This window comes from Zootoca vivipara, chromosome 4, assembly GCF_965207765.1.
Source record: "Zootoca vivipara chromosome 4, rZooViv2.hap1.1, whole genome shotgun sequence".
Lineage (NCBI taxonomy): Eukaryota > Metazoa > Chordata > Lepidosauria > Squamata > Lacertidae > Zootoca > Zootoca vivipara.
In genome coordinates, this window is record NC_142587.1 from 69,083,865 (window position 1) to 69,110,369 (window position 26,505).

Genomic DNA, 26,505 nt, shown 5'->3' on the forward strand with positions numbered 1-26,505 from the left:
GCTCATCGCTGCACTCCAAAGTAGCCAAAAAAAGATTCGGGAGTTGCTGTCAGAGGGCCTGGTATGGCTACTCTAGAGTAACGACTCCAGCATGGTCTTTTAAGGCTTTTATTAAGTGCTGATTATTTACAGTGTTCAGAGCAGTAAAAATGCATCCTTAAGGTGAGGTGTCAGAACTCCCGAATGGCGATTGGCGCGTTTTCTTCCAGCACCACAACTTTGGCAGACCCAACCTCTTCCCCCTACGTTTGCGTCGCAATTCGGGAGTTGGGGGGATTGGCCTCCCCCCCGTGCGTCCAACTTCCTGTCCCACCTGAGGCATGGGCTCCACAACCCTGCCTGAGCCTCGGACACCACTTCCTGACTCTCCGCTGGAGGCAGAGCTCTCCTTACTCTCTCCAGCGCTTGGGGATGGGCTGGAACTTAAGATGGGAGGGACTTCCCTGTATCCCTCGTCCCTCACATGACTAATTTGGAAATAATATTTTTCCTACACCTAATTTCCCCACACAATTCCATTCCCTAACACTCATACTCTGTCTCTAGTAAGCCTACGAAATCCAATTCTACTAAAAACACACAAAACAAACAAACAAAAAACGCCAACAACAACCCTTAAAGCAATAGGGAAGTATATGTGCAAGACATTTTTAAAAAATGCAAACTTTAAATAAGAATGTAGCTGCCACTTTTACAGCTTCTGGTTAATTTGATGTCTATCTTTCTCTCCTTTTGAGTTTGTAGGCAGCTGTAATGAAACAGCAGCACCAATATGGCTGTTTGAAGTTGATACTCAATTACCAAAGCTGTACATTTAAATTTTAATAAAACATGCAAATGCATACAAATGGAAAACAACCTTATTTATAGGAGATGAAACTTTTAAAAATGTTTATTTAATTAAAAAAATTCTCTTTCATTAAGAAACCTCATTTTATTTATTGGATTTCATATGTTTCCAATATTTTGGCTCAAGGCAGTTTACAAAAAAAACAACTCAATGCAATATAAAAATACGCCAAAGAAATATCACCTTAAAAGTAACAAAAAATAAAAGCAGCCTTTTCCCGTTCCCTGACTTCAGATACTCAGTTTTTAAAAAAGATATTGCAGTTTTTTCAAAATAAACTAGGGACGAAGGGGCTTTCCAAGGATAATTGACACAATGTGCCAATAGAAACACAGCTTTCTTTTACTCTTTGCTGAAAGTTGTGATGTAGTTCTCCGACCAAAAAATGTGTACAAAAGCGCATAAGAAAATGTTTGTAAAATGTCATATATTAGTAAATGTGTATTAGTAAACATAACACACACAAATACATTATATTAGGGAGAACTGCATATAAAATGCTAACATTATGAGAAATGCACATTAAAATGTTTACAAATTTTCACGCATACTTAAAAAAATGACACCATATCAGACTGTGGTGTGGAAATGTGATGAAGTAAATTTAAGATGGAAAAAAATGAGAGCTAGTCCCTGTCATATGTGTTCTATGTGATTTCTTCTTAACGTACAGCTGGTACATCCAAAAGATCACCCCTAGGATATGTCAAACAATGTGGTTTGGTACCCGGCAGAAGGTGAACCTTAAATTATGTGAGGCGGACAATACATAGCGCTTTATGGTTAAAAATCAGTACTAAGAATTAGGCAGGATACAAAAGTATGAATTTTAAAAAGGCAAGCTGTAAGGGGGATACAGATAAAGAGTACAATTTTTAGTATTAGATTTGCATGCATTGTTGTAAGATAAAATATGGCTATATTTTCATAGATAAAAGCATAGATGGTCTTTTGCCTATTTGAAGTACAGCATTAAGCTGCCTTTTGTCCCACTGCTGGCATTTCCTGCTTCAAAAAGACATTGCCAGGAGTGCTCAATTCTGTGCAGGGAACGAGCCCTTGAAATTGATGTGCTTTTGGCTGTGGTAGGTGATGAGCATCTAAAGCAACCCAGAGCTCTTTCCCACTTAAAATGCAGCTCTCCGGGTGAGTGGGAAGTTAAAAGAAAATAAAACGATAAAGCTTGCAACTCTTTAAACAGTAACAGGTGAAAGAGCTAACGAACTTTAACTTCAAATGAAGCTGGAAAAGCTATTTAGGATGCTTCATTTAATTTCCTTAACATTCAGCATTTTCTCCTATTTAAAACAGCAATCAGTGTATAGAATCAGTATATATAGCAATCAGTATATAGGAAGGCAATCACCCATCTTCTTTTAGAAAATCGTCTTATTTCTTCTTAGGATGCTATATTATTGGGTTATTGGGAGTAATTGGGTTGCTGATTTTGTATTTTGTTGGTATCATGAACATGCTTAATGTCATGTTCTGTGACTTGTGCCACACATATTCATAGAATCGTAGAGTTGGAAGGGACCGTGGGGATCATCCAGTCCAACCCCCTGCAATGCAGGAATATGCAGCTGTCCTTTATGGGGATCGAACCTGCAACCTTGCCGTTGCCAGCACCACGGTCTAACCAATTGAGCCATTCTGTTGGGAACAGAATGTAGCATGTTTTAGTTCACACAGCTTCTAGATGTTGGTGATACCCAGAACTGTAATCCTTGAATTTAACTGCATGCCCACACCGGCATGTAACCAGTTCCATTCTCCACAAATGCATGATTACCCACTGTTGCTTCTCTTATTGACTGCAACACAAAAGAGGAACTTGGGAGATATCATTATATATCCTTTGGCAGATCTGCAGTGTCAACACTTAATTTAAATTTAAATATCTAGGCTCTGTTGATGGATATGACTATCAATAAATTAAAAGTTTCATCTCCTTAGCATTAGCATCCAGATTTAAAGAGGCACCTGGTATTTTGAGACTCAGATCACTGCTTTGACTAGGCTTAATATAGCCTAGTGGAAAGTTTTGTCCTTGGACATTTGTCTTCAGCACCCTGGCTATAGAACACACTCGTCCTGGAAACACTTCTTAGTTCTCAGTGCCAACTGGAAATGTGCATTCTTCATCAGGCCTTTGATGCATAATATGCTTGGGCCACAAACTGAAGTGTATTGATGGCTTCTTTTCACCTATATTAATATTTGATAGTCTGCATTTATTGTTGTGAGGTCTAAAAGCAAAATGCATTATATACATTATAATAATAAGATAAACACAACACACTCCAGAATGAACAAAAAATTGCAAAAGCAAATACATAGTTAAAAAAAACATTTCATACAAGCTAGCAGCATAAGTCATAACTATATCACTAGAATCAGTGGTGTTTCCCCCCCAGGGGATGTTGTTGTTGTTGTTGTTGTTGTTGTTGTTACTACTCTACTACTCAAGTGTACACAGTACCATCCATCACCTTTTTTAAAACAAATGTTAAAAGTTAGGCAGTGGGAATGTTTAAAAGAAGATTGTGCTTCTATATCTAGACCTATATTCTTCCAAATAAAATGGATAAGGGGCGGTGGCGGGGACGGACGGACTGTGCACCTCAAATATACAACACCCCAAGTAGTTAGATAGGAGTCTGAATAATGCCTATATTATTCATAATGTTGAAGAAGTGAGGAGCTGCATTGATGGTTATATTTATATATAGTGTACTATACTAAATGCTATCCTTAACATACACTCTGTTTATAAGTCCAATGGACCTTAAAGACCATTGTTAAAGACCAACATTGTGGGTCTTTGAGTCTCTACCACATGATCTGGGATGGTGTAATTTCCATCTGCATTGCAATGCAGGAGAAAAAGGAAGGAGAGGGTAAATGTTAGGAAAGAATGGGGTTTTCTGACTCGCACACTTGCTCTTACTCATACACTTCCACTCATGGTGTATTTCCCCCCCCCCATTTCAAGTATTCATATTCTGCCCTCACAGTGCAACTCACAAAATATTATTAGCTTTATATACATAGCAGGAACATTAGGCTTGCAAGTAATGTACATTACAATCCACTTGCAGTACTTAAATCTTCCCTTTTTTAAATATAATTATTTTTATTAAAAAAATTATTATTATTATTTTTATTAACGACAGAGGACGAGATGGTTGGACAGTGTTCTCGAAGCTACGAACATGAGTTTGACCAAACTGCGGGAGGCAGTGGAAGACAGGAGTGCCTGGCGTGCTATGGTCCATGGGGTCACGAAGAGTCGGACACGACTAAACGACTAAACAACAACAACAATTTTTATTAAGGATTTTCTTGGGTTACAAAGGTAGTGCAATGTCTCATATTTTTTTCCTCCCATGTATCATTTTTACACATCAATTTTACTTGTTGAGACATTATTAGGAAGCGGGGAAAGAGGTGGGTGGGATGGGGAGTTGGGTGTGGTGGATTTGCCTAACTAACCTACTAACTAACCTACAGTCCATTCTGCCATGCCTGTCCATCAAAGATGTTCCCAGCCCTTTCATGGGAATCTTTTTCATCTGAGAGGCTGCATTCCATCAAGGGCAACCTTCCAGGGACTGCATACAAGTGGTGGGCAGGCCCGATGGAAAAGTGGGCAGAGCAATGGATGGGACTCTTACCTTTGTATGACAGGTTACATTCTAGCCATGCAAAAACTAGAGATTTATACACACAAACCACACATCTCTCCACCCTCCCTCCAGGCAAGGAATAGGCATTATGACAATTTAAGGACCTATTCCATCCAGGGGGAAAGCACAGAAAAGCAGAGTATGGCCTTGAGTAGGGGGCCAAAAAAGGTAAAGGTATAGGACCCCTGACAGTTAAGTCCAGTCGCGAACGACTCTGGGGTTGTGGCACTCATCTCGCTTTACTGGCCATGGGAGCTGACGTTTGTTTGCAGACAGTTTTTCCAGTGCATGGAAACGCCGTTTACCTTCCCGCCAGAGTGGTACCTATTTATCTACTTGCACTTTGATGTGCTTTTGAACTGCTAGGTGGGCAGGAGCTGGGACCGAGCAACAGGAGCCAAATAAAGAGGCTCACCATCACATATGCTTTGCCCTGCCCTGGTTCTAACTTCCTCCTTGGATGGTTTAATGCATCAGTCTTTGTTGTAACAATGGAAGTTCTTGGGATTTGAACAGCATTTACTTTCAGGAGTGGTTTCTGGTGCAATCGCTGCCCACGAGTAGTAGAGTTGATGGAATGCTGCATTTAGTGCCCCACCCAAAGCCTGGTGCTTGCACTGGTCCGGACAGAAGGAGCGGGCAATGAATGGAAGGCTTTATAATGGACCTTCACAGTGAAGAGGCTCAGAGCAGGCACACTGTAGTCATATTTCTGCAACATGATTTGCACAGAATCCAGCAGATCCTTTATCAGCCCAGCCTCCCTCTGCCTTCTGTTGAGGTTGTCTGTCTTGAGAGACAATGGAAGTGTATGCTATTGGGGGTAAAGTCAAACTGTTGGCGTCACAGCGTCTGCTGTGGCTGTAGAGACCAATATGGGAGAGAAATGCTTTACTGCAGCTGGGGCAGACGAAGGCATCCAGTTTTGCTGGGGCAGATGCATCTGCGCTCCTCACAGTAGTAACTCCTCCTGTGGTCACTGCTGTAGATATATGACCTGACTGTCTGTCTCCAGCCCGTCTGCAAGGGATTCCAGCAGGGCAGGGTTAATGTTGCCAGCCTTCCTGTCACATCTGTAAAGGTAAAGGGATCCCTGACCATTAGGTCCAGTCTTGACTGACTCTGGGGTTGCGGCGCTCAACTCGCGTTATTGGCCGAGGGAGCCGGCATACACCTTCCTGGTCATGTATCCAGCATGACTAAGCCGCTTCTGGCGAACCAGAGCAGTGCACGGAAACGCTGTTTACCTTCCTGCCGGAGTGGTACCTATTTATATACTTGTACTTTGATATGCTTTCGAACTGCTAGGTTGGCAGGAGCTGGGACCGAGCAATGGGAGCTCACCCCGTCATGGGGATTCGAACTGCCGACCTTCTGATTGGCAAGCCCTAGACATCTTTATAGTGCAGAGTTGGTCTGCCAACAAGCCTGGCACCTGTGGCCAGCTCCCCATAAGGAACTCAAATCCATTCCTACAACTAGAATGTTTACAATATGTACCAATGCTGCTGAATAAGAAAAAATTACAGGTAGCAATTTTGGTCCATAAAGAAAAAAACTATGTAAAAGAAGGGCAGCAGGTCAATTAAAGTGTCACTAAGTAATGAGTGTGCTTTTGTGTTTTCTTGAATTCTTCTTTAAGTCAGAGACTATGTACAAAACAGTGGTGAGGGAAGAAGCCAGAACAAGCTTGGAACCATGTGATATCTCAGAAGTCCGCCCCGTCTTAAAAATGGAGCATAGGGGATGTAATGTAGAATTAACTATACTGGCTTGTGTTGTGCAAAACAAATTTTAGAATATGCCATGTCCAATCAAATCTAGCAGAGGAAGTTACTCCAGTAAGTAGCATGGTTGCTCCTATTTTTAGCTCCTGCAACATTTCACAGGTACAATGGTAAATATCGCTTTTCAACCTTTATCACACTGCCACTCTATGATAGTAGAAAAGGCTTGTTCCTCCAACAAGAACCACCCACTCTATGGTGACTAACCTCCTATCTTTATAAATGGAATAAAGGAAAATTGGCTGTCATTTGAAAAACCTTTATTAGCACAATCCAAGCCTTTTTGCTTTCCCCTGCATTGTCACCCTTCCAAAGTTTCTCAGGTATGAGAGGTGTCTTCAGAGCCAGAGCTCTGCTGCAGATTCCCATCAAACAGACAGAACAGTCTTTAAAGGATCCTTATCAGAGCAGAAACTACTCTGAAATGTTTGTTTTCCATTTATATATATATTTTAAAAAGTCTGAAGTATTTATGTAACCAAAGTTGAATGACTGAAGTATGGTAAGCAAAGTATCTGTTCAAAAGCTTTTTTAAAAAATCACCATAAGCATAGATTTTCAGTAATCCATTAAAAATGAAATTTATGATATTCCAAGGCTCTGCTTTAGTGGGAATAAAATCTGTATAGCCACCTGCTACATATGCTTTGGGTACAGATGGGAGTGAGAGAGAGACTGTTTACTTTGAAATTCTTCCAGTTAACGAATGCATTGTGTCATCTGCAGAAGTTACCATTAAGTTGCAATACTGAATTTCACTTGAATGAAAGCAGATTATGCCATGAGAACATGTCTTCCCCTACTTCCATAACTTTCCCTCACTGCAAGATCTTCAAGGCCAAAGACCTCTATTTTTGTTTGCCATTCTCTCCAGTAACAAACTTTCACTTTAGAACATTTGTTTCCCACAAGGTGGCTTTCAATTTAAAATGTCAACATAACAAAAACACAAGTCAAACCCAATTCCAACTACACAGAGCAGCAGGAAGCAAAATAGTCACAAAGACCTCTTACATTGCTAAGTAAAGCAGCAGCAGAAAACAATTAACAACAGCAGGAAAGCTCAGTTGGTACAGCAGGAGACCCTTGAATATCAGGATAGTGGGTTCGAGCCCCACGTTGGGCGAAAAGATTCCTTCATTCCAGGGGGTTGGACTAAATGACCCTTCCAGTCTCTTCCAACTCTACAATTCTAATTAAAAGCATGGATGGATAAAATAAGTGTTAACTTGGTGCCAAACACATAAATGTGAGTTCCAGGGGAAGAGTGTTCCATTACTAGGGCACCACCAAAAAAAGGGCCCTATCTGCACATGTATCCTGTGCACATGAATCCATATCTTTCACACACGTGTGTGCCCTCTTTTAGAAAAGATACTTCCTGGTTGTTGTTCTAAAAGGGTGATCTTGTGTTTGCTTGTGTTGAAGACAGGTCTATAGCACAGACAGACATTTAGTGACAAAAGATGCAAGTAATGAGCCACCAATATACATCACAGTAAGATTTCCTACCAGAAAGGTCATGAAAGGCCTTTGAAGAAACAGAACTTGCCGCTAGGTTACCGAGACATTCCTTATGATGCAAAGTGGAGACATTTCCCAGGAAATCCAAGTTTAGACAATCCAGCTACCATGGGTAGGTGCTTGCTGGAGGAAGCCCACTGTAACTAATTAAAGATACATTCATGTTCACACCACCATTGTGGGAATATTCCCAGTACCCCAGCCACTATACAGAGGACCTTTGGTGGGAACCACTGGGTCCCCCATTGATGAGTAATAATGACACACTCATTGCTCTGAATAAAGTCAAAATACACACTGTCTCAGGTCATGTGCAGGGCATACACAGAGTTCCAGTTTGCTTAGGCTTCTTGGTAATGCCATCACCTACAAGCCTCCAAAGGGAAGGGCACTAAAAAGCAGCACAGGCAATCCTTGATGGTGGGAAATAAATAAAGAATCTTTCAACTCCATGTCCTCATAATAAACATTAGATATTAGACTGCTACCCATTGAAAAGTAAATGCATGCAATGAGGTTAGGCAAACAAACCTAACAATGAACATGAAAGCTACAACTGAAAGAGATGACAATGCACACTGAATAACAAATAATACATTTAATAAAAGTTCTCAAATATTTAAAGGTGTGTCCTTTTATCTTCTAAGTTCCTGTTCTTTGCAGCACTATTTATTTAAAGGTTTGTAGGAACTACATATTCAGTAGATCTACAGCACGTTCAGTAGATCAAGCCAAAAATGAAAAGCACTGCAGTCTTGTACAGGGCTGCTATAATTAAGGGGTTTTGCACATTGTCCATTTATTGCACCAAAATACACAGACGTTACCTCAGATTCTTGCACATAGTTCATGCCTTTGATAAAAGCTTTGATAAAAGTGCTGTGCCAAAACCCACCATCCAATTTGTGGAAGGTTTTCTTCCCCTACAGGAAGCCAGAGAGGCTGGCAGCCAACTGCCATGAGAATTTCAGCAAAACGTTTTCTCCCTATTCGTGATTTTTTCATGTACTTTGTTTTTGCACTAACTGATGGAGAATGGTAGAGAAACAAACACTAACAGAAACACTGCACCAGATCTGTGTCAGGATGACTGGACAAATTCAATGGTTACTGCCCTGCTTCCACAGACAGAGGCAGTCATGCTTCTAAATGCCAGATCCTGGGAGAGGAGAGTGTTCTTGTGCTTGGGCATCTGGTTGGCATCAGTGAGAACAGAATGCTGGACTAGATGGGCCACTGGCCAGATCCAGCAGGCTCTTTTTATGTTCCTTATCTCATGGAATTAATTTTTGTCCTCCTTCCCCTAAGGGACAAAGAACAGAAAAATTATTCTGTTGTACCAAGGCTATGCACATTCTTCCATCTAGTACATTTGAACAGGTTTGTCAGGAAAAGGGACTTAAATAGACATGCTTTGACTGGTTCTGCTGACAAGCCCCACTGATTTCAGTGGGACTAAAGCCTCTCTCACTTCAGTAGGGTTTCACTATATATAGTACTTTATTCAGTGCAAGCTTGCAGGGCCTGTGTTACCTTAGCATCTGATTTAGCCAAACGTCTGCTAAATTCTAAGTGAATGCTGTGTTTACTTAATGCACCTACTTCATGCCAGAAAGCTGTTTCAATTTCTTCAGTATCCTATTCCTTCCCAATAAGGGAGGGAAGGGCTGCTTGTTAGCTACCTCTTGAATTGTTGCTTATTATGCACCCTTGAAATCTAAAATCTGTAGCGTTGTTTTTAGAAATCAACATATCCAGCATCAATTGCAAGTACTGTAGTTACAATGTTAGCCCATTAGGAAGAGGGAAAATCCCAAGAGAAACATCAGCAAAACTAGGGGCAAGTGAACTGTTACGGAATAGTGAGAAAGCTTTCAATTTCATCAGAACTCTTATTCAGGTTGGATATTAAGGCAAAATAAAAGTAAGTGAGAAACAGAAGGAAGCTTGTGGTTGAGATAACCACTATATGCAGTTAACAGTCCTTAAGATGAATGGAGGAGCTGCTTTGCAGACTCAATTTAGACTGTTGCAAACAAGACTCTGCCTAGTGTGAAAAGATTTCAGCTACAGCAAGGGATTCTGGATAAGCAGTTTATCATTACCTTTTTGAGATAACTAGATGTTGTGCTTGTATTTGTGTTTATATATATTTATATTGCTAAATCACTGCTTATAGGTGATCATGACGGTGGCACCAGTGTAAGGTTTAGATTTAGCCCTTTAGTCCTACACCAAAGTCCTGATGAAAGTCATTCATGAAAACTGCTACCGCTATTTGCATTAAGAGGGGAACTGATTGCTGCCAATGTCAACTTCTCTTCCAATGAAACTAGAAGTATAAAAAAGCAAAAACAAGCCATATGCCTGTGTTTTCCCAGATATGTTATCTGCCTAGTTCATACCTTCAGTGGGGGCCAATGCTCAAGTAGGGAGAAGGAAGAGTAGCATGAGTCCGACCCTTTAGCTTTGTAGGTAACCTCTCCTCTAAGCGGGAGGCAACAGCTAATGACGCCACACTATGAAGGAAAGGAGCTACCATTCACCCCCTGCAATGCAGGAATTTCAACTAAGTCATACATGACAGATGGGCATCCAACTGCTTAAAAACCTCCAATGAAGGAGAGTTTATCATCTTCCAAGGAAGCCCGTTCCCCTGTCACACAGTTCTTGCTGTCAGAAAGTTCTTCCTGATGTTTAGTCAGAATCTCCTTTCGTAACTTAAAGCCGTTGGCTATGCTAAAGCTGAAGTGTCTATTACCCCCATCAACATTGAGAACTGATAGGTACTCTCGAGGAAAGTTGCTGGTAGTGTAGAGGACTCTAAAGATGTTAAGCCTTTGTGAATCTCTCCTCCATGGCAATTCACTGGAATAAGTTCACAAAGCGCACCTTGAAAGAATGGAAGGTATTAACAACGGTAATAACTAGAGTTCCCGAAGAAGACAAAATTCACAGCAAGGAATACCAAATCCAATTAGCAGGGCAGGAAAATATAAGCTGCTCTGAATCTAGATAGCTTCAAGTTTGGGCAAACTGTAAGCAAATAACTATTATATACCTGGACAGCCAGAGACACCACTACAAGGGGCAGTGACCTAGTGACAATGATTGATCTGTGTGCTTTTCATCATTTAATAGGTCCTGTGTTTCTTTTTGACACTTTGGAGTTGAGGCTGCATAGACATACTTCAAGGATGTCCAATATTAGATATCACACACATAAAGGCAGGATGGGCTGCACTGCACGAGGAAGAGCTTCTCTTTATCTGATATTACCTTGATCTTCCTTTGCACTGGGAAGAGCAGGCATCTTAAACACTATGCCCAGTCCAGGTATAATCACAATGTTCTAGCAGATGCTTTCAATAATACTGAAGCATTGCAACATCTCTTGGGTTGGGGGGGGGGGAGTGGTACAATGACATACGAATGACAATATAATTGAATTAGATTACGAACTGAAACCAAAAACAAACAAATCACAAGCTCCAATAGCCATGCATTTAATTAAATATATGCTGATCGAAAAACTAATAAAGATAAGTATCTGTAAAGACATGTCTTTCACAAAAGTCTCATTAAAAACAGCCACCAAACCACAAATCTGTGTTAAGGGACTTCTTTGTATTTTAATTAAACATAAAACAACTGTGATGAGATAATCGTAGCAATTTGTACAGACTCATTTTATACCTTTTAGTTATGTTCTCAGCCAAAAACTGTTAATTGCATACTCCTAGCTGAGCAGTTGAAAATGCATTCTTCTTCCTTTTGCATATTATGCTCTCACACATGAAAAAAATGTCCAAAGCAAATAAACCTTAAATGCTCAGCCACTGAGCTAAATCGCTCACACCGTGAGCACTAAAGCAAATGCACTAAGCCAGGACAGAAATGGATCAGAAACTGAAACTTTCTAATTTTAGAGTACGTGTAATCACAGAAATAAAATCTCCATGCCATATAAGAATGAAACCTCAAATGGACAAGAGGCTTAACAACACTTGGTTCATATGTACTAACAGCATAATGGAAACTACTCCCCCAAAGTGTGGCCAAGCATGACTCTGAGAATGTATGTATGACCTCACGAGCAGAGCCCACAGCAACGCTCCTTCCTACACAAACATCAACTTCCCTTCTTTCCCTTGTCGGTCTGGTGTATATCATAAGGCACATTAAAAGGAACTGCAGTGGGTTGGCTGCATGTCACCATACAAAAAGCGTGCAAAAGCAGGAACCTGAAAATGGGTTGAAGAGAGGAAAAGGTGGGAGAAGAGACAGAAATGTTACCTTACTTAAAGCCAATGGCTTTAAGTTAAGGATAAATGGGAGAAGGGCAGGAGATAGGGTTGTCATATGTCCAGAATTTCCCAGACATAACCGGAATACTGCAGTCTAAAACAGTGTCTGGGGGGAAAATGGGGAAATGTCTGGGAAAATCCAGACGTATGGCAACCAATGTCAGCAGCGCCATTTTTGCTTTCCCTCAAAAATGCTCAGAAACGTCCAAAAAAGCTCAAAAACCCTAGTAGGAGAAGAAACTGCTGCATCTTCTTCCACAACTGTGGATCTTCTAGACTAAGAGGCAAATTCTGAAGGATGACTGCAGCACCACCTGCTGATGAAAGCATTGTGTCGGCATGTGTGGAACAACTATCGGAACAGACATCACAAGCATGTCATTTCAACCACGGTACTTTTAAATGGAAGCAGTTCATCCACTGAAGCAACGAATGAAAGAGCAATTAAGGCAGTGGAAAAGAAATTCAGTTCAGTTCATGAAGCATTTAAAGCCCAAACTACTTAATTCACACATCATGTAACAAAATGAATGCTGGTGAATTTTCATGAGGATTTCTTTGAATTCCACAAATCACTGTAGAAATGTGGAGAGCACACTGAATTTAAGACTGGAAAAATGAGAAAATGAAAGAACTGGAACTGACACATCCTTCCATACCTGGTTTCAATGTTAAGTGATATTTTCAGTGTTAAGTGATGTGCATGTGAATCAGTTATTAGTTTTGGACTGATCCATCAGGCTGGCTGTTCTTTTAAATTATGTTTAATTTAAAACATACTAAAGTAAGTAGCATAACCACAGGTTGCTAACTTTCAGTTGATAAATATGATCTCCTAAACACACCTGGGAGAAAGTACAATGTAACTCAGTAAGATGTATATTTAGGATTGTGCTGTCAAAGTTATATATTTGGCTACTACAAACGACAACTATGAGCAAAAATGTATACAATATTTCCATCAAGCTTCCTACTGTGTAAAAAAGCCAAACTGAGAAATGCAATATTTTGCTATAGGGCAGAAAAAATGTAATCCAAAGAGTTTACAGGTAACCAAAGAGTGGACTCATTTCATGATGCTGGAACCATTCCTGGTTTCCTTATTGACACTAAGCCATCAGATACTGTTATCTGTAACCCATAGCTTTGAATACCTCAGGCTGACAAAGACATATTGCTACACATTGGGAGCACATATTTCTATTCCCTTCCATATGCATTAAAGTGAACATTACATATTTCCAAAAGGTTGTCAGTCCTAAAAGGAACTTCCCTAGCCCACAATGCAGCCTAGTCACATATCTTTTCTGGCAAGCTACCACAAGTGCATCAGGATTAACATGGAATAGGTTCCTGGCTCAATGCTACAGCATATGATTGAACATGAGGGTCCCAGATTCCATCCCTGGCACATGTAGGTTTGCTGCTCCTCTGCAGCAGACCAGGTTGCATCCCAACACAGCAAGCAGTGGGGAACCAGCACATTTTCAGTGACACAAACTCAGGCCTCTGCCAGCCCCAGAAACCATTCAGCACTCTTGTCTGATTCTTAGAATGAGGCGGGTTCTGGGTGTGGAACAAACAGAAGAATATGCTTCCTTGGTCCATGTTGCCCAGGTTATAAAAAGATGCTCCGGCTGCAGAGGCTTCAGTGTTCCTGCCACTTCCACCCAGGGGCGTCTTAGCCATAGAGGCTAGTGGCGTGGGGAACCACGGCGCCAAGTTCTGGAGGGTGCCACCGAAGAGACGGAGGCTGGATGTGGCGCCTCCCCACATCAGCTTGCTGTCCTGCTGCGCCGCGCCCAGAGCCTCAGTCCCGCTGGCTCCAGCTGCCTCTCGCCTTTCCTGTCGGTCCATCAGCGAAGGGGCCCTCAGGGCACAGCAGCGGGAGCTGCCGAATCACGCCAAGGCACACCGCAATGTGCATGCTTCACCAGACCCTCGCAGCATGTGAAGGCAGGAGGTGGCCAGCTGCCGAGGGCGAGCCCCGGAGCTGCCACCTCTTCCTCGCCACTAGGAGCCTGCTTCAGTTTAAAGCAGCTTCCTATGAATATTTGACCACTATTTATTTAATTGACCTATGCCTTTTAGAGACCCACACAAGGCACCTTACAATGAGCAATAAAAATAAATAATAGTGTAGAGCACAGCATTTAAGATAAATTCAAACCAGAAAGGTCTTCAATAAAAAGGAAAGTGGAATCAAACATGTTTTTTTTTCCTTCAGCTAGAAGGAAATGTGTGAGGGCACTGTACCTATTCCCAGATGAGGGAATTTCACAATTGATGGACCACCACTTAAAAGGTCCCCACTAACCTAACAACTCTTAGTGGTAGACCAGCAAGAAGGGCCTCTGGGGTTGATTTCAAGCTCCAGACAGGTTCTTAAGGGCAAAAGTGGTGCCCCAAGGTCACTGAGTGGTCTCCATTACTTTAGACCTTGTATATAAAAAACACCATGTAAACTTGGATAATAAAGTGGAATACAACCATTCTAACTCCAGCTACAAGGAAGGGTAAAGCTTGTCAGTGCTGAGATACACAGTATTCTTTAGTTTATGGTACTGGAGCAAATTCCCACAGGAGTTTTAAACACACATCGTTATGCTATAGTTTCCTTCACACAAAAGGCTTACTTATACTCTTAGGGAAAATAAGTTATTAAATTCCATTTTGGGGGGAAAGAAATAAAAAGTGAAAATTATATAGCAAACATGAGACAGTTTGGTCAAAGGCACAAATATATTAAAAACCTAAAGGAACAATTATGCAGCAAGATTCCAACAACCAAGGGAATTTTATATCTTTATTATTTTTATACAGTGTTTAAATACCTAGCATTTGAAGGTTGTCGAAAGCTTTGAGACACAAGCATAGGTGATTTATGTCTAGTAGATCTACGGAGTCAACAACAGCATAACACTGTTTATCTATATATGGTTTGCATTAGCCACTTAAGATATCTGTTGTCCAACTAGTCCCTTTGTTGTGGGCAAGTTCTATGTCTATCAGAATTAATATGAGGCATCACAATTACAAAGCTCTTAAATGGGTTCCTATGTACAACCGCTAAACCAGCTCTAACATATTAACAGAGCAGAACTAAGTACTTTACTTGCAAGGTGGACATTTTCATAACAGAACCATAACAAATACACTGCACACCATTATAATTCAATTTGGCCTCAGTCCTGCAAGCCAACATTCACTTTAATCAGAGAACAGTACTGCAAAATTCCATCCAACCTGGGCATAAAACCCATGTATGGAAAAATTTCCATACATTAATAAGAGGTCCATTTTCCTTCACTGGCACCATTGCCTGCTTCTGGGCATGTATGTTTTGGCCAGTAGCCCAATGGAATATCTGTGCACACCTGCCATCCAAACATTTCCCTTTGCTTAGTGCACGCTACTATTGCTGCACAGCACAGCAATTATCTACTAAGGGAACACGGAGGGCTCAGAGTGGTATGGGAGGTTCATGCGGAGATCTCATTCCCCTCAACCATCTGCTTGCACATACCTAGGCAGGGAATGGAAAACGGGGCTTACAGAGTTCATGGGAATTCTCCAGTGCACCTGCTATGCCCGTGTAGACTGGACCATGCTCTGTATAGAATCGTTCTAGTTCTCAAACTCAGACTTGTGATGAGGTTATGAAATTGCATCGGAATGTATTAGAGAGCTTTAAAAAAAACGATCCTTATATGGTCTGGCAGCTAAAAAAATATCATTCAAGTAGTATTTAGAAGATAAAATCTATTGAAGGAAAATTAGTCTTACATCAAGGATTACACAGGAAAATATGGGATGTAAACTGTAGCTTTGTATGTGCACAAGCAATATTCTTTAATTTTTAGAAAAGAAATACCTATGCATTTTTATTACTGTGTAAAAATGGGTTTATCTTCTGAAAACCATAGCACTTGTCTGTTTTGTAGCTTATCGGGGAAAATAAAAGAATAGGCAACTAAAGATAAAATTAATTTGTGGTCTGTGACATATCAAATAATAGGATTGTAGCAATTATATCTAGTAGTACTTCCTCCAGTGAATTATAAAAGAAAATTAAATCCTAGATGTAAACCAGATGATTACTTATGTAGACAAGAGAGAGGTTATAGGCGAATGATGAATAGTATCTTGTCTGGCAGTTTTTCTTGAAAACTTTGGAAGTTAAATAAAAATATCTCAGCATATGCTTCAAACTTTAAGCATCTGATTATAAAAAGCTAAGAAAATTATGTGGCCATTCTGCCATGCAGTTAGAGTTTATTCTTTTGTTGTCAATTAACTGGAAGAACAAAGGTTCTGTCTCTTGATTATCATTTACATGCATCTGTATTCAACACTGTTAACCACCAATAATAATTCACTACAGCTGATTCATAGCAAGAATTAACTTTTAAAAAATTAGCAGATGTTTCACTATTGCAGATCTATTATATAAGTGCTTGAGGTACTTGAGAAGTATTTGGTTAACTGATCAAGTATTTCCCAACACCAAATGACCAGCCTTAACCTACCTTGATGTCAACTGGCTTTAAGAATCCAAAATTATGTACTGGGTTATACCCATTGTAACAAATTGTTTTAATGTGACATCCTGATCTTATAGATCCTACATCAGTCCAAGACAGAGCACTAAAGCAGAGCCAACAGTTTCTGTTCAGCTACTAGGGACAAAGCTCTCTGAATTTTGGAAGGCCTTTGCCCTGCTGGAAACTGATGCAAACACTGACACTTTGAGCACCTACATGCTTTATGAGCATGCAAGAAAGATTGAACCCCTTCTAGGGCAAATGCAGGAATGCTTATGCATCCCTAGTGAAAAGCACTTGAAGAATCATAAAACAACATCATCAAAAGCAACCCAAAAGCAATTTTAAAACAGCAGCATAAAAACAAAGGCCGGACATATACCTAAAAACACCTTTAAAACAATTTCAGAGCAGCAGCACCAGAAGGCCATCAATAAAAGCTGCGCAGCACAAATGTTTTTCCACCGCTCATTTAAAGGTCTTTTCTGTCAAATCACTCCAAAGGGAATTTCATATATGTCGGACCCCTGCTGAAAATGTCTGTCTCTCATATGGACAAGTGAGCCTATGAGCAAGACCTCTAAGGCATCACCTGCCCTTCTACATAGTGCCCAAGCTGTGAACTTGGTGTTTCAGGAGGAGGGCAACTCCATGTAGACAGGACATTTTCCTTGTACTGCTGCCTTATCTGGATTAAGTTTCAACTTGTTTGTCCTCGTCCATCCCAAAACTTCCTCCAAACACTTTCTCAAGAGGTTTTTTGGCATATTTGAAATGAGCAGCTGGAAAACAGAGGCAAAGCTATGTGTCATATAGATGACACTAAAGTCCAAACCCCATGCTGTCTCTGATCCGGGAGACAGCATAAAGCCCTCTTTATAACGAACAATTAAAAAAAAAACCCAAACAATGTAACCTTTTCTCATATGGGAGCTGCTCCAGCCCCTTGATTTTGGCTGCTCTTTTCTACCTTCACCAGCTCTACAATATTCTTTTTTGAGGTGCAGCAAGCAGAACTATTCACAATATTTCAAGCGTGTTTGCACCATAGGTTTGTATGAAGGCATTGTGATATTGGCAATTTTATTTCCATTACCTTTCTTAATGAACCCGAATGTGCAATTTGCCTTTTTCACAGCTGATGTATACTAGGTTGACATTTTTGTGAAGTTTTCCACCAAGACCACAATACTGTATCTCTTTCTTGCACAGTTTCAGACCCTGTTACTGTTTCTGGAATTACTGCTCCTCTTGAGGGTGTGGTTTAAGAGCTTGCATTTCATGAAATAGAAACAGGTGGTCTAGTATGTCAGGTGGTACTGGTTTGCTACCTATTAGTTTATACTGTCCCAGCAATAATGAGACCATATGTCTTAAAAGCATTTTTTTAATAAAGGGAGGGGCACAAAGGCACACACCCCATAGTCATAGCTGTCAAGTTTTCCCTTTTCTCACGAGGAAGCCTATTCAGCATAAGGGAATTTCCCTTAAAAGGGGGGGGGGAGAACTTGACAGCTATGCCCATAGTACAATTGTTAATATGAATCTCAAGTAGCAGTCTGAAATATTTCTTCAAAGAACCTGCATTTCATTTCTAAATATATATATATATATATATATATATATATATATATATATATATTAAAATGTTCCTAGGTTGACATACTTTTAATACCCTTAGGAGGCCCTTCTGTTATTAGTTACCTTGCATAAGTCCCACAGACTTTAAATTTAATATATGCATAGGTAATGGAGAGCAAATAATAGCCTTAGAATTTTAACTATCATTCCTTAAAAAAAACACCTCATTTCCCACAGGGCAAGTCCCATCACATGGTTGCTGAAATATAATTAGTAAACCTCTTTCTGCAACATAGATGAGATTTTGAGCCTCCGGGCCTTCACATATCTAATATAACAGTAGCATACTTCTGTTTATGCACATTAAATCCAGTAATTTCTATTGAAGCGTTTCAGGTTACTGCATTGAATAAATGTGTATACTGTACAATTATACATAATACATCATTAATAAGGGTGTGATTACACTTCTATTACATGTGGGCTATCAATATCGTAAAATATAAGACTTCTGAAATATTCATTTTTGTTAAATGGCAAGGAAATAAAAGCTAATGAAATAATGCATTTGTGCTGATTATGTGCAAAGACTCAACTCCTTAAAAATATAAATATCTACATATATTGTACAATACTTCGTGGATATCAAGATTTTAGATTCAAAAAGATCCTTAATATTTACTTACATAATTTAATTAGAAAGTGGGCAGATTCAAAAGGCCTTTCTTCTTAAGCATACAAGAAAGGTTTTTGATAAAAACTGCAATAAGTTTCAAAATGTTATCCAGTATCTGTCTAAACAAACATCCAGTATGCCAGTATGACATTATGTTTTGCAATAATGTACCAAGTTTCTGTTTATATGTCCCTAGCCCTTTTTACAAAACACTAGGTCTATCCTGCGCAATCAGTAATGGCCACACAGTTCTGGGCACACAAGGAAGATATTATGCGAGGTAGGGATGATTATTGATAAGGGAATTCCATATGCAGAGCATTACGGGTATGGGAGAATAAGAAGAATGGGGCATTTCCCAACTGTTAGCATCTGAAACTATGTAGCACATTTTGCATAGTAATGCTAACCATGTTAAAAGGAGGCATGTCCCAGTGAAGTCAATGAGACTAGCTTTCCAGCACCGTGTTTAGGATCCATTTCGACTTTGAGCCTAAGCACATGAACATGGTGTATGTATCTCTAATTTGCCCTTCATGCCCAAGTAAAGTTGCGATCAGGACTGGATTTTTGAGAGCTACATAAGTTTAACCTCAAAAAACCACAGTTACACTAGTGTTACAGGTAAAATATGGCAGTATTGCCCAACGAAATCTTTATTACAGAGTTTCCAGTCACAGTGATTTAAACAGTACGTGAAGTTCAATCCCAAGTCACATCTACCATGACACAGCACATTCTGTGTGAATAAGGGGTCTGTGGTGAGAATACACACTACTTCCCCATTCTTTAATGTGAGAAGAAAAGCTCATGAGATTAGCATGGGAATTCTCCACTGCGCATGTGACCACTGAACACTCCCTGACATGGAAAGCAGCATGTGAAACTCCATGGGCGGGAAAAAGACCTGCTTCCACAAACAGAAAGGTGTTTGACCTGTGGAGTATATATGTATATATGTATGTATATATGTATATGTATATACACCAGAAAATATTTTGAAATGTCATGGGAAATAATTAAAATCTAAACCAACTCCCTGCAATGCAATAATATTTTAGCCCAATGTGGGGCTCAAACCTAATTCCAGGGTCATGGGATTGAGCCCCACCTTGGGCAAAAAGATTCCTGCATTTCAGGAGGTTGGACCAGATGACAATTCTATGATTCAAAATCATGTCTCCAACCACACACCACTATGCAGAAGTCTGATCCACTATACATTAATTTACGAATGTTAGTACTTGGGGAAAATACTTAGTAACATTATATTCTATGTCCAAATGAATGTCTCCTTCAAAATGTCTGAAAACCTATCACAAGCATCCATTACAACTGTATAGTTTTACATTCATTTTCTAACATTACTATCTATATTGAAAATTGTAGCGTAAATCTTTAGATGTCCCCTGGATTTCTACAGGATAAATGACTGCGAGACTGCTTGGCATTGAAATCTCATTCTCTTCACTTAAATGCCTTCTTAAGAATTGACCGGGGGGGGGGGGAACACCACAACTGAATGTGGTTTAAAATAAGAGCAGGATGAGAAAATGTAATAGAGCTGTGGTTTAGCTGCAATTAAGATTAATCTTAATTGCATTATTCATTTAATCTGTAAAGTAGGAATAAAACAAACAAATGCCCTTTGTTCACTTTCTCATGTGTACCTTAATGTTTCGTTACCAAATCCACTGAGAAAACTTCAAATGCTTTTAACCAAACATTATAAAACCATTCCAAACATGTGATAACCTCTGTAACACAGCCCAAAACTTTACACTCACTTTCTCTTCAACATCTTATCTATCACCTTTTCAAAAAAATAAAGCAGAGGAAAGACATATTTCTTATCTGCAAAGCAAATAGCGGTTGAGCAAATAGATATAGACTTGCTGTTCTGGAAACTTATACATCTGCTAAGAAAAGCCATTTAATCTCAAACCAAGCAGACATTCACCAAAGAACCATCCTTTAGAGTACCAGATTAACACCCACCGGAATGCAGAGGAGTGGGGATTAGACCATGCTCAATAAACTAACATGTTATGTTATCTTTCCTGGTTCATATGCCACCAATAGAAATGTGTGTACCATTCTTCCACCCCAAGAAAAGCATGATGTCATTTTAAGATTTATGCCAGAATGTTTTTAAGTATGCCTCAAATGGAATAATCACTTTATCAGTATCCTTGGCCTCCATTTGGGGCTTGTTACATTATGGACGCAGTCAAGACTTTGCACAGGCTGTATCCATACTTCTGTACACAAGATTTCTCTCTATCCTCACACCTCAAATCTGAGACACCGAACATCTAGCCAGTCCTAACTTTTGTGATTTTCAAAGAAAAAGTAAGACTGACATCGTTCACAAACCACAGTTTACCACTGTGATAGACCACTTTCTCCGCACTCATTCTGGGAAGAAGCAAAACACAACCCTCAGCTTGTTGTTACATCTGAACTAATGATTGGAATAATGGAGTGACCAAATTATTAGCTACTGAACTATTCAGGGTCTTGTTATTAATATCTAAAGCCTGGAAAAACTCAGAACCAGGTTACCTGAATGTGCATTTCCCCCCAATATAGGCTGAGAAGATCATTAAAATCACCAGAGAAGGCCTTGCTGATTATACCGTAACTTGCTATGTGTCATCTGGTGGCAGTTCAAAAGCTGACTTCCTCTGTGGTGGTGTTCACCCTTTGGAACACTTTCTCTCCCTGTTATTTGGAAGGCATGGGCTGTTGAGTCGTTTATTTATTTATTTTTTAAAAAAACTGCTTGGGCTTTCCACCACCCTTCTGCCCAATATTTCTGATTATTTAAATTGTTTTAAAATGCACATTTACACTTATGCATTGCTTTGTAATAGGTGCAGTACAGAAATATTTATTTATTTAGTACTATGTCTATAATGCTTACATTCCCTAAGAATAGGTAATACGCATGCCACAGTCTACTGGAGTATATGTGGCAGCAACATACACAAGAACCCTTTTAGTGGCAGTGCCCCAAATGTGAGGAACTTTTTGATCCCAAAGCTTAGATTATCTTCGTCTTTACCTGTGCCCTGGATAAATTGGATGACTTTGCTTTGTTAGCATGCACTGTAATTCTACTGCTGTTTCTGCTACACAGAAGTAGGCCATAGGGAATTCATTGGCGCATACTCCCAGGTAAGTGAGAGTAAGGTTGCAACCTAATTGCAGTATCCAATGAAGTAGTGCCAGTTGGCGCAAGGACATACACAATGGAACATCCTCTCCCACCTCTTTCCCCCAGCAACCCCAGCTCTGGGGTTTTCCAGAACCCTCTGGAGCAAATTTGGGGAAGGTACAGGGAGGAATCCTCCACTTATTTTATGCTAGTTTTTAGACGAGTGATGTGCTGTTATTCATTTGACTATTTTAACTGACGAGGGTTATTGGGGTTTTTTTTACCTGTGATGTTGCTTGTTATACACTGTTAGTCACTTTGAACATCTCTGTTGCAAAGCAGAAGCAGAATAGAACTGCTATAAATTAATAAAATAAATAATAATAAATAACCATGTGGAGGTAGTACCGGTATCATCTCCCAATGTTCCATGAAAATCTGAATATAAGCGGAATATGTCTTAATATTTGCAGAAGGTCTCCCTCTGCCACCATGCAATGAATTACTGTACTATATATTCTGTTGCCTATATACCGGTACTATGTGACATGTCTCAGCCTGAGTAAGAAACAGGATGGATTCAATAGGCCTTGCTATCAAGTAAGCATGCACAAGATTGCATCCTCACAGCACCCCCCATTGTCTACTCAGAGGTAAGCCACCAGGTTCAATGAGGCTCCTTAGAATGGTGTTTAGGCTTGCAGTCTCAGTGACTTATCATAGAAACACTTTGCTATTAAATGGGAATGGTTTTCAATGGAACTACTCAAGAAGAGCAGGTATATTTAAGGCTCCATTTCAAAGGCTGCAATTCTATGCACACTTACCTGGGAACAGACGCCACCAAACTCAAAGCAATTTACTTTTGAGTAAACATGCATAGGATTGGGCTGCAGGTCAGTGGCAGAATTTTGAAAGTGTCACTGTACTTGTTTAAGTAACATTGTAAATCAGAGGAATTATTTCGCAATGGAATACCTTGATTTTGCTATAAAGCTTCTTCTTCTGCTCTATAGCGCAAAACTTACTATGCAGCCTGTATATAATTTCCCAAACAGAAAACTTACCATCTTCAATGGGGCTTACTCCTAAGTAACCATACATAAAATTGCAGCCTTGATCCATGCATTGTTCTTGAGTTTACCTAGATGGTTTCATGACACACTGTAATTCGTTTCCTTCTAAATACAATAGGACTGCTACACAAAGTCATTATAATTAAACACTGTGGTTAATGGCATATTGTAACAGGAAAAAATGCAATGTTGTTGTTACTAGACTACTTAGTGGAATTCATTGAAATTAGAACTTATTCAAATCGGAGTATTGCTAGGCATACGTGCCCTGAAAAATGTGTGCCTGCTGCAAAGTTAATTTCTGCTTTCCCAAGTTATAAAGTGGCCTTTATGTGGTTAAGAGGGGAGTTCTCAAAATGTACAGTCTGGTGATTGAAAAACACTGCAACCCTTCTGTCTTGACTCTAAAGGCAGGCACACAAAGCCTCTCTCTCTTAGAGCAATACAAAATGTCACCACAGGCTGACGCTCTTTCTACAAGAATAATGAGACATTCTCCACAGTGAAGGAAGAACACAGTTCACAGTTTGCTTCCCTTGATTTCAGTGCATGCACAATGAGACAGATAGAAAATCAGAAACAGAACTGCCCAGGTTGTTTCAAAGACACTTCAGAACTTTCTTGTTTGCTGAAATCCCAAGAAGCTTGAGTGATAGCAGGAGTCAAACTGAACTTTCACCTACAGCCCGCTTACTCCAGAGATTTCCAACTGACTTATTCTGCTCCAGAAGAAAAGGAATGTAGATGGGAATCCACATTCACTTGCACGCAATACTACTCATAATTTTAGAAGAACTAATATTCAGAGAGTTGTTTTCAAAGAACTCAGTGGGCAAATTACAGCTCTAGGAGGTACTGTCAGGAGGACTTTGACATAGGGGAGCTTCAACCCTTTGCAGGGGGTGGGAGTTAAAAAGCTCACAAAACAAACAAATGAGCTGCATGCTCCAAAATTGCGAGCCCTGAATAACAGCCATAGGTATTGCAAGGGAGCTTTTCTAGCTCAATATGTTGTGATCAGTCGAATTCAATCAGAGGTATCTATCCTACCACCAATGCAATGCTCAGGCTGACTGACTCTGGATGAGAATTAGAACAAATCTCTCACTCATTCATACATATGAACAAAGTCTAACCCAAACTGTGAGGTGGAACTATTCCCAGGAAGGCTGGAAAGCCTTTCTGCTATTCCTATGTATCCACATTTGTAGACGCAGATACAATGGCAAGTCTCTCTAAGGGGCTTATTATATTGCTGCTTAAAGTATTAGTGATTGAAAATACACAATCCAAAGTGACACGCCTCACAGATCTGCCTTTAGCTGGCAACTAGCATCCGTTTGAATTATCTTGGTTGCTATTTAAGAATCTTACTTCCCTCCCCATACCCCTTCTCTCTCTCTCTCTCTCTCTCTCTCTCTCTCTCTCTCTCTCTCTCTCTCTCTCTCTCTCTCTCTCACACACACACACACACACACACACACACACACACAGCAAAATCAACACACAGAGAGATCTGCTTGTCATAGGTTTCCTAACAAATGCAGGTGAGGTCACCTCTTTCTGCTCCCTCTCCAGCAGCACAGGCAGAAAGGCAACTTTGAAAGGGAGAGAGGAGAAACCCACCGAACTAGAGGCTTTTCTGTTTCCGACAAATCTTGGAGGATTCCTCTGGGAGCCAAACGGTTGCTGGCAACCACAGAAAGCAGATTTTGTTTGCTTTCACAATAAAACGAAAGCAGCGGGGGGGGGAGAGATAGTCCACAAACTGTAATGGAGAAAATGCTGAAAACTTAACCAGCATATATTCGGAGGTAGGGTGGGGAAAATAAGAAAAGGCTATGCAGGGCGAAAATATTTAATACTGGTTTCTACGTACTAATTTGTGCTGAAAATGGGGTACGTTCCAAAAGGACTACGAATCGCAGTGGAAGTGTCACGTAGCGCGATCCTAAACCAGTTTACCCCTCCCCCGTTTTCAGTGAGGCTTCTCCAAGACCTGTAACAGGATCGGAGCCTTGCAAGGCTGGAGGGTGGGAAATGAACACACCTTAAAAAACAACACCTGAGCACTATATGGAAGAATTAAAGCATCTCTCAAAAAGCACCCACTACCAGTATAATCCAAAGGGTCTCCGCAGCAGCCGATCTTTCTGAGTAAAGGGGCGAAGTCCCACTGAGTTCAGCAGGCACAGAGCTGAGGGTTTGGGGGACAAGCCTGTTTAATCAGCAATGCGATCGATCCTCGCCAAATCGCAACTACGTAGGTGCCGCCGCCGCCACCAAACGCTGGAAATCTCCATCGCCAGGCGCGAGCCGGCCACGAGATCACAAGGGAGGGAAGGGGATCGCGAGGGAAGGAGCCCCTCTCTCCCAGGCTGCAGGAAGAAGCGGCGAGTCCGACGGAGCGCGCAACCCGGGGACAGTCAGACCCACCACCTGCAGCCTCCTCCGCAGGGCTCGCCCCTGCCCGCCCCCGCCTCTCCTTCGGAAAGTTCCGGAGCAGCTCCCCCGAGCGCGGCTACCGGACGCCCCCCAGCGCCCCCCACCTGCGCCTCGCCGGAGCCCCGCACTCACCTGGCCGCAGGCAAAGGGCAGAGAGCAGCAGGCAGAGCAGCAGGAGAAGCCGCGAAGGCGGCTGCAGCGGGCGGCGGGGGCAGCAGCAGGCGGCGGCGGCGGCAGAGGGGGTCTCCATCCCGCCTCCCCGCGAAGCGCCAGGCAAACGGCGACTTCGGGCGCTGCCACTCCCGAGGCGAGGGGACGAAGGAAGGCGGGCGGGCGGACAGGCGAAGGCGCGTAGACGGCTCCTCCTCACGCGCGCTCTCTTGAGCTGCTCTTTCGCTTTCCCTCAGACAGCGCGGACGACGACTTCTTCTTCTTTTTTTTTTTTTTTTACTCTCCTCCACCCGGTCCTCCTACAAAGCGAAACTTCCGCCCGCCGGGAACTTTCTAGGCAGAAGTTGGAGGCGCGGCGGGCGAGCGAGCCACCGGCAAGCTCCGGCGGTCCCTGCGAGCGACGAGGAGAGAGCGAGAGGCAGCGAGCGGCTGGCCGGCCCCGACTGCACACGAGCAGGTGGCTCTTTCCCTCTGGCAGCCTAGCGGCGCTCCAGGACCGAGAGCGGCGAGCGGAGGCGGGGCCAGCCCTGGGAAGGCACGCCCCTTCCCCTCGCTCGCCTGGCCCCGCCCGCGCCGTCTGCCGAGAGCCCTCGGATCCGCTCGGCTCTCCCGAGTGCGAGGTGCTCGGCTGTGGGAGGAGGGAGCCAGAGGCCGCGGCGACTGCAGGGGGCGCGCGGGGGGGGGGGAGAAGCTTT

The 26,505-nt window shown here is 41.4% G+C and overlaps 1 protein-coding gene across 9 annotated transcripts in view; it reads right to left on the minus strand.

The window, feature by feature from the left end:
* The window catches only part of ALCAM (activated leukocyte cell adhesion molecule), a 141,116-nt gene extending 114,833 nt beyond the window's left edge, over positions 1-26,283 (minus strand). For all 9 annotated transcript variants that reach the window (XR_015949658.1, XM_035116770.3, XM_035116767.3 and 6 more), the window contains exon 1: positions 25,772-26,283. Coding sequence is in view for 8 of the 9 variants with exons in the window: in XM_035116770.3 (XP_034972661.2) it covers positions 25,772-25,889 (118 nt within the window). In the remaining variant the exon portion in view is untranslated. The remainder of the gene's footprint in view (positions 1-25,771) is intronic.
* Between the last annotated feature and the right edge of the window lie 222 nt (positions 26,284-26,505).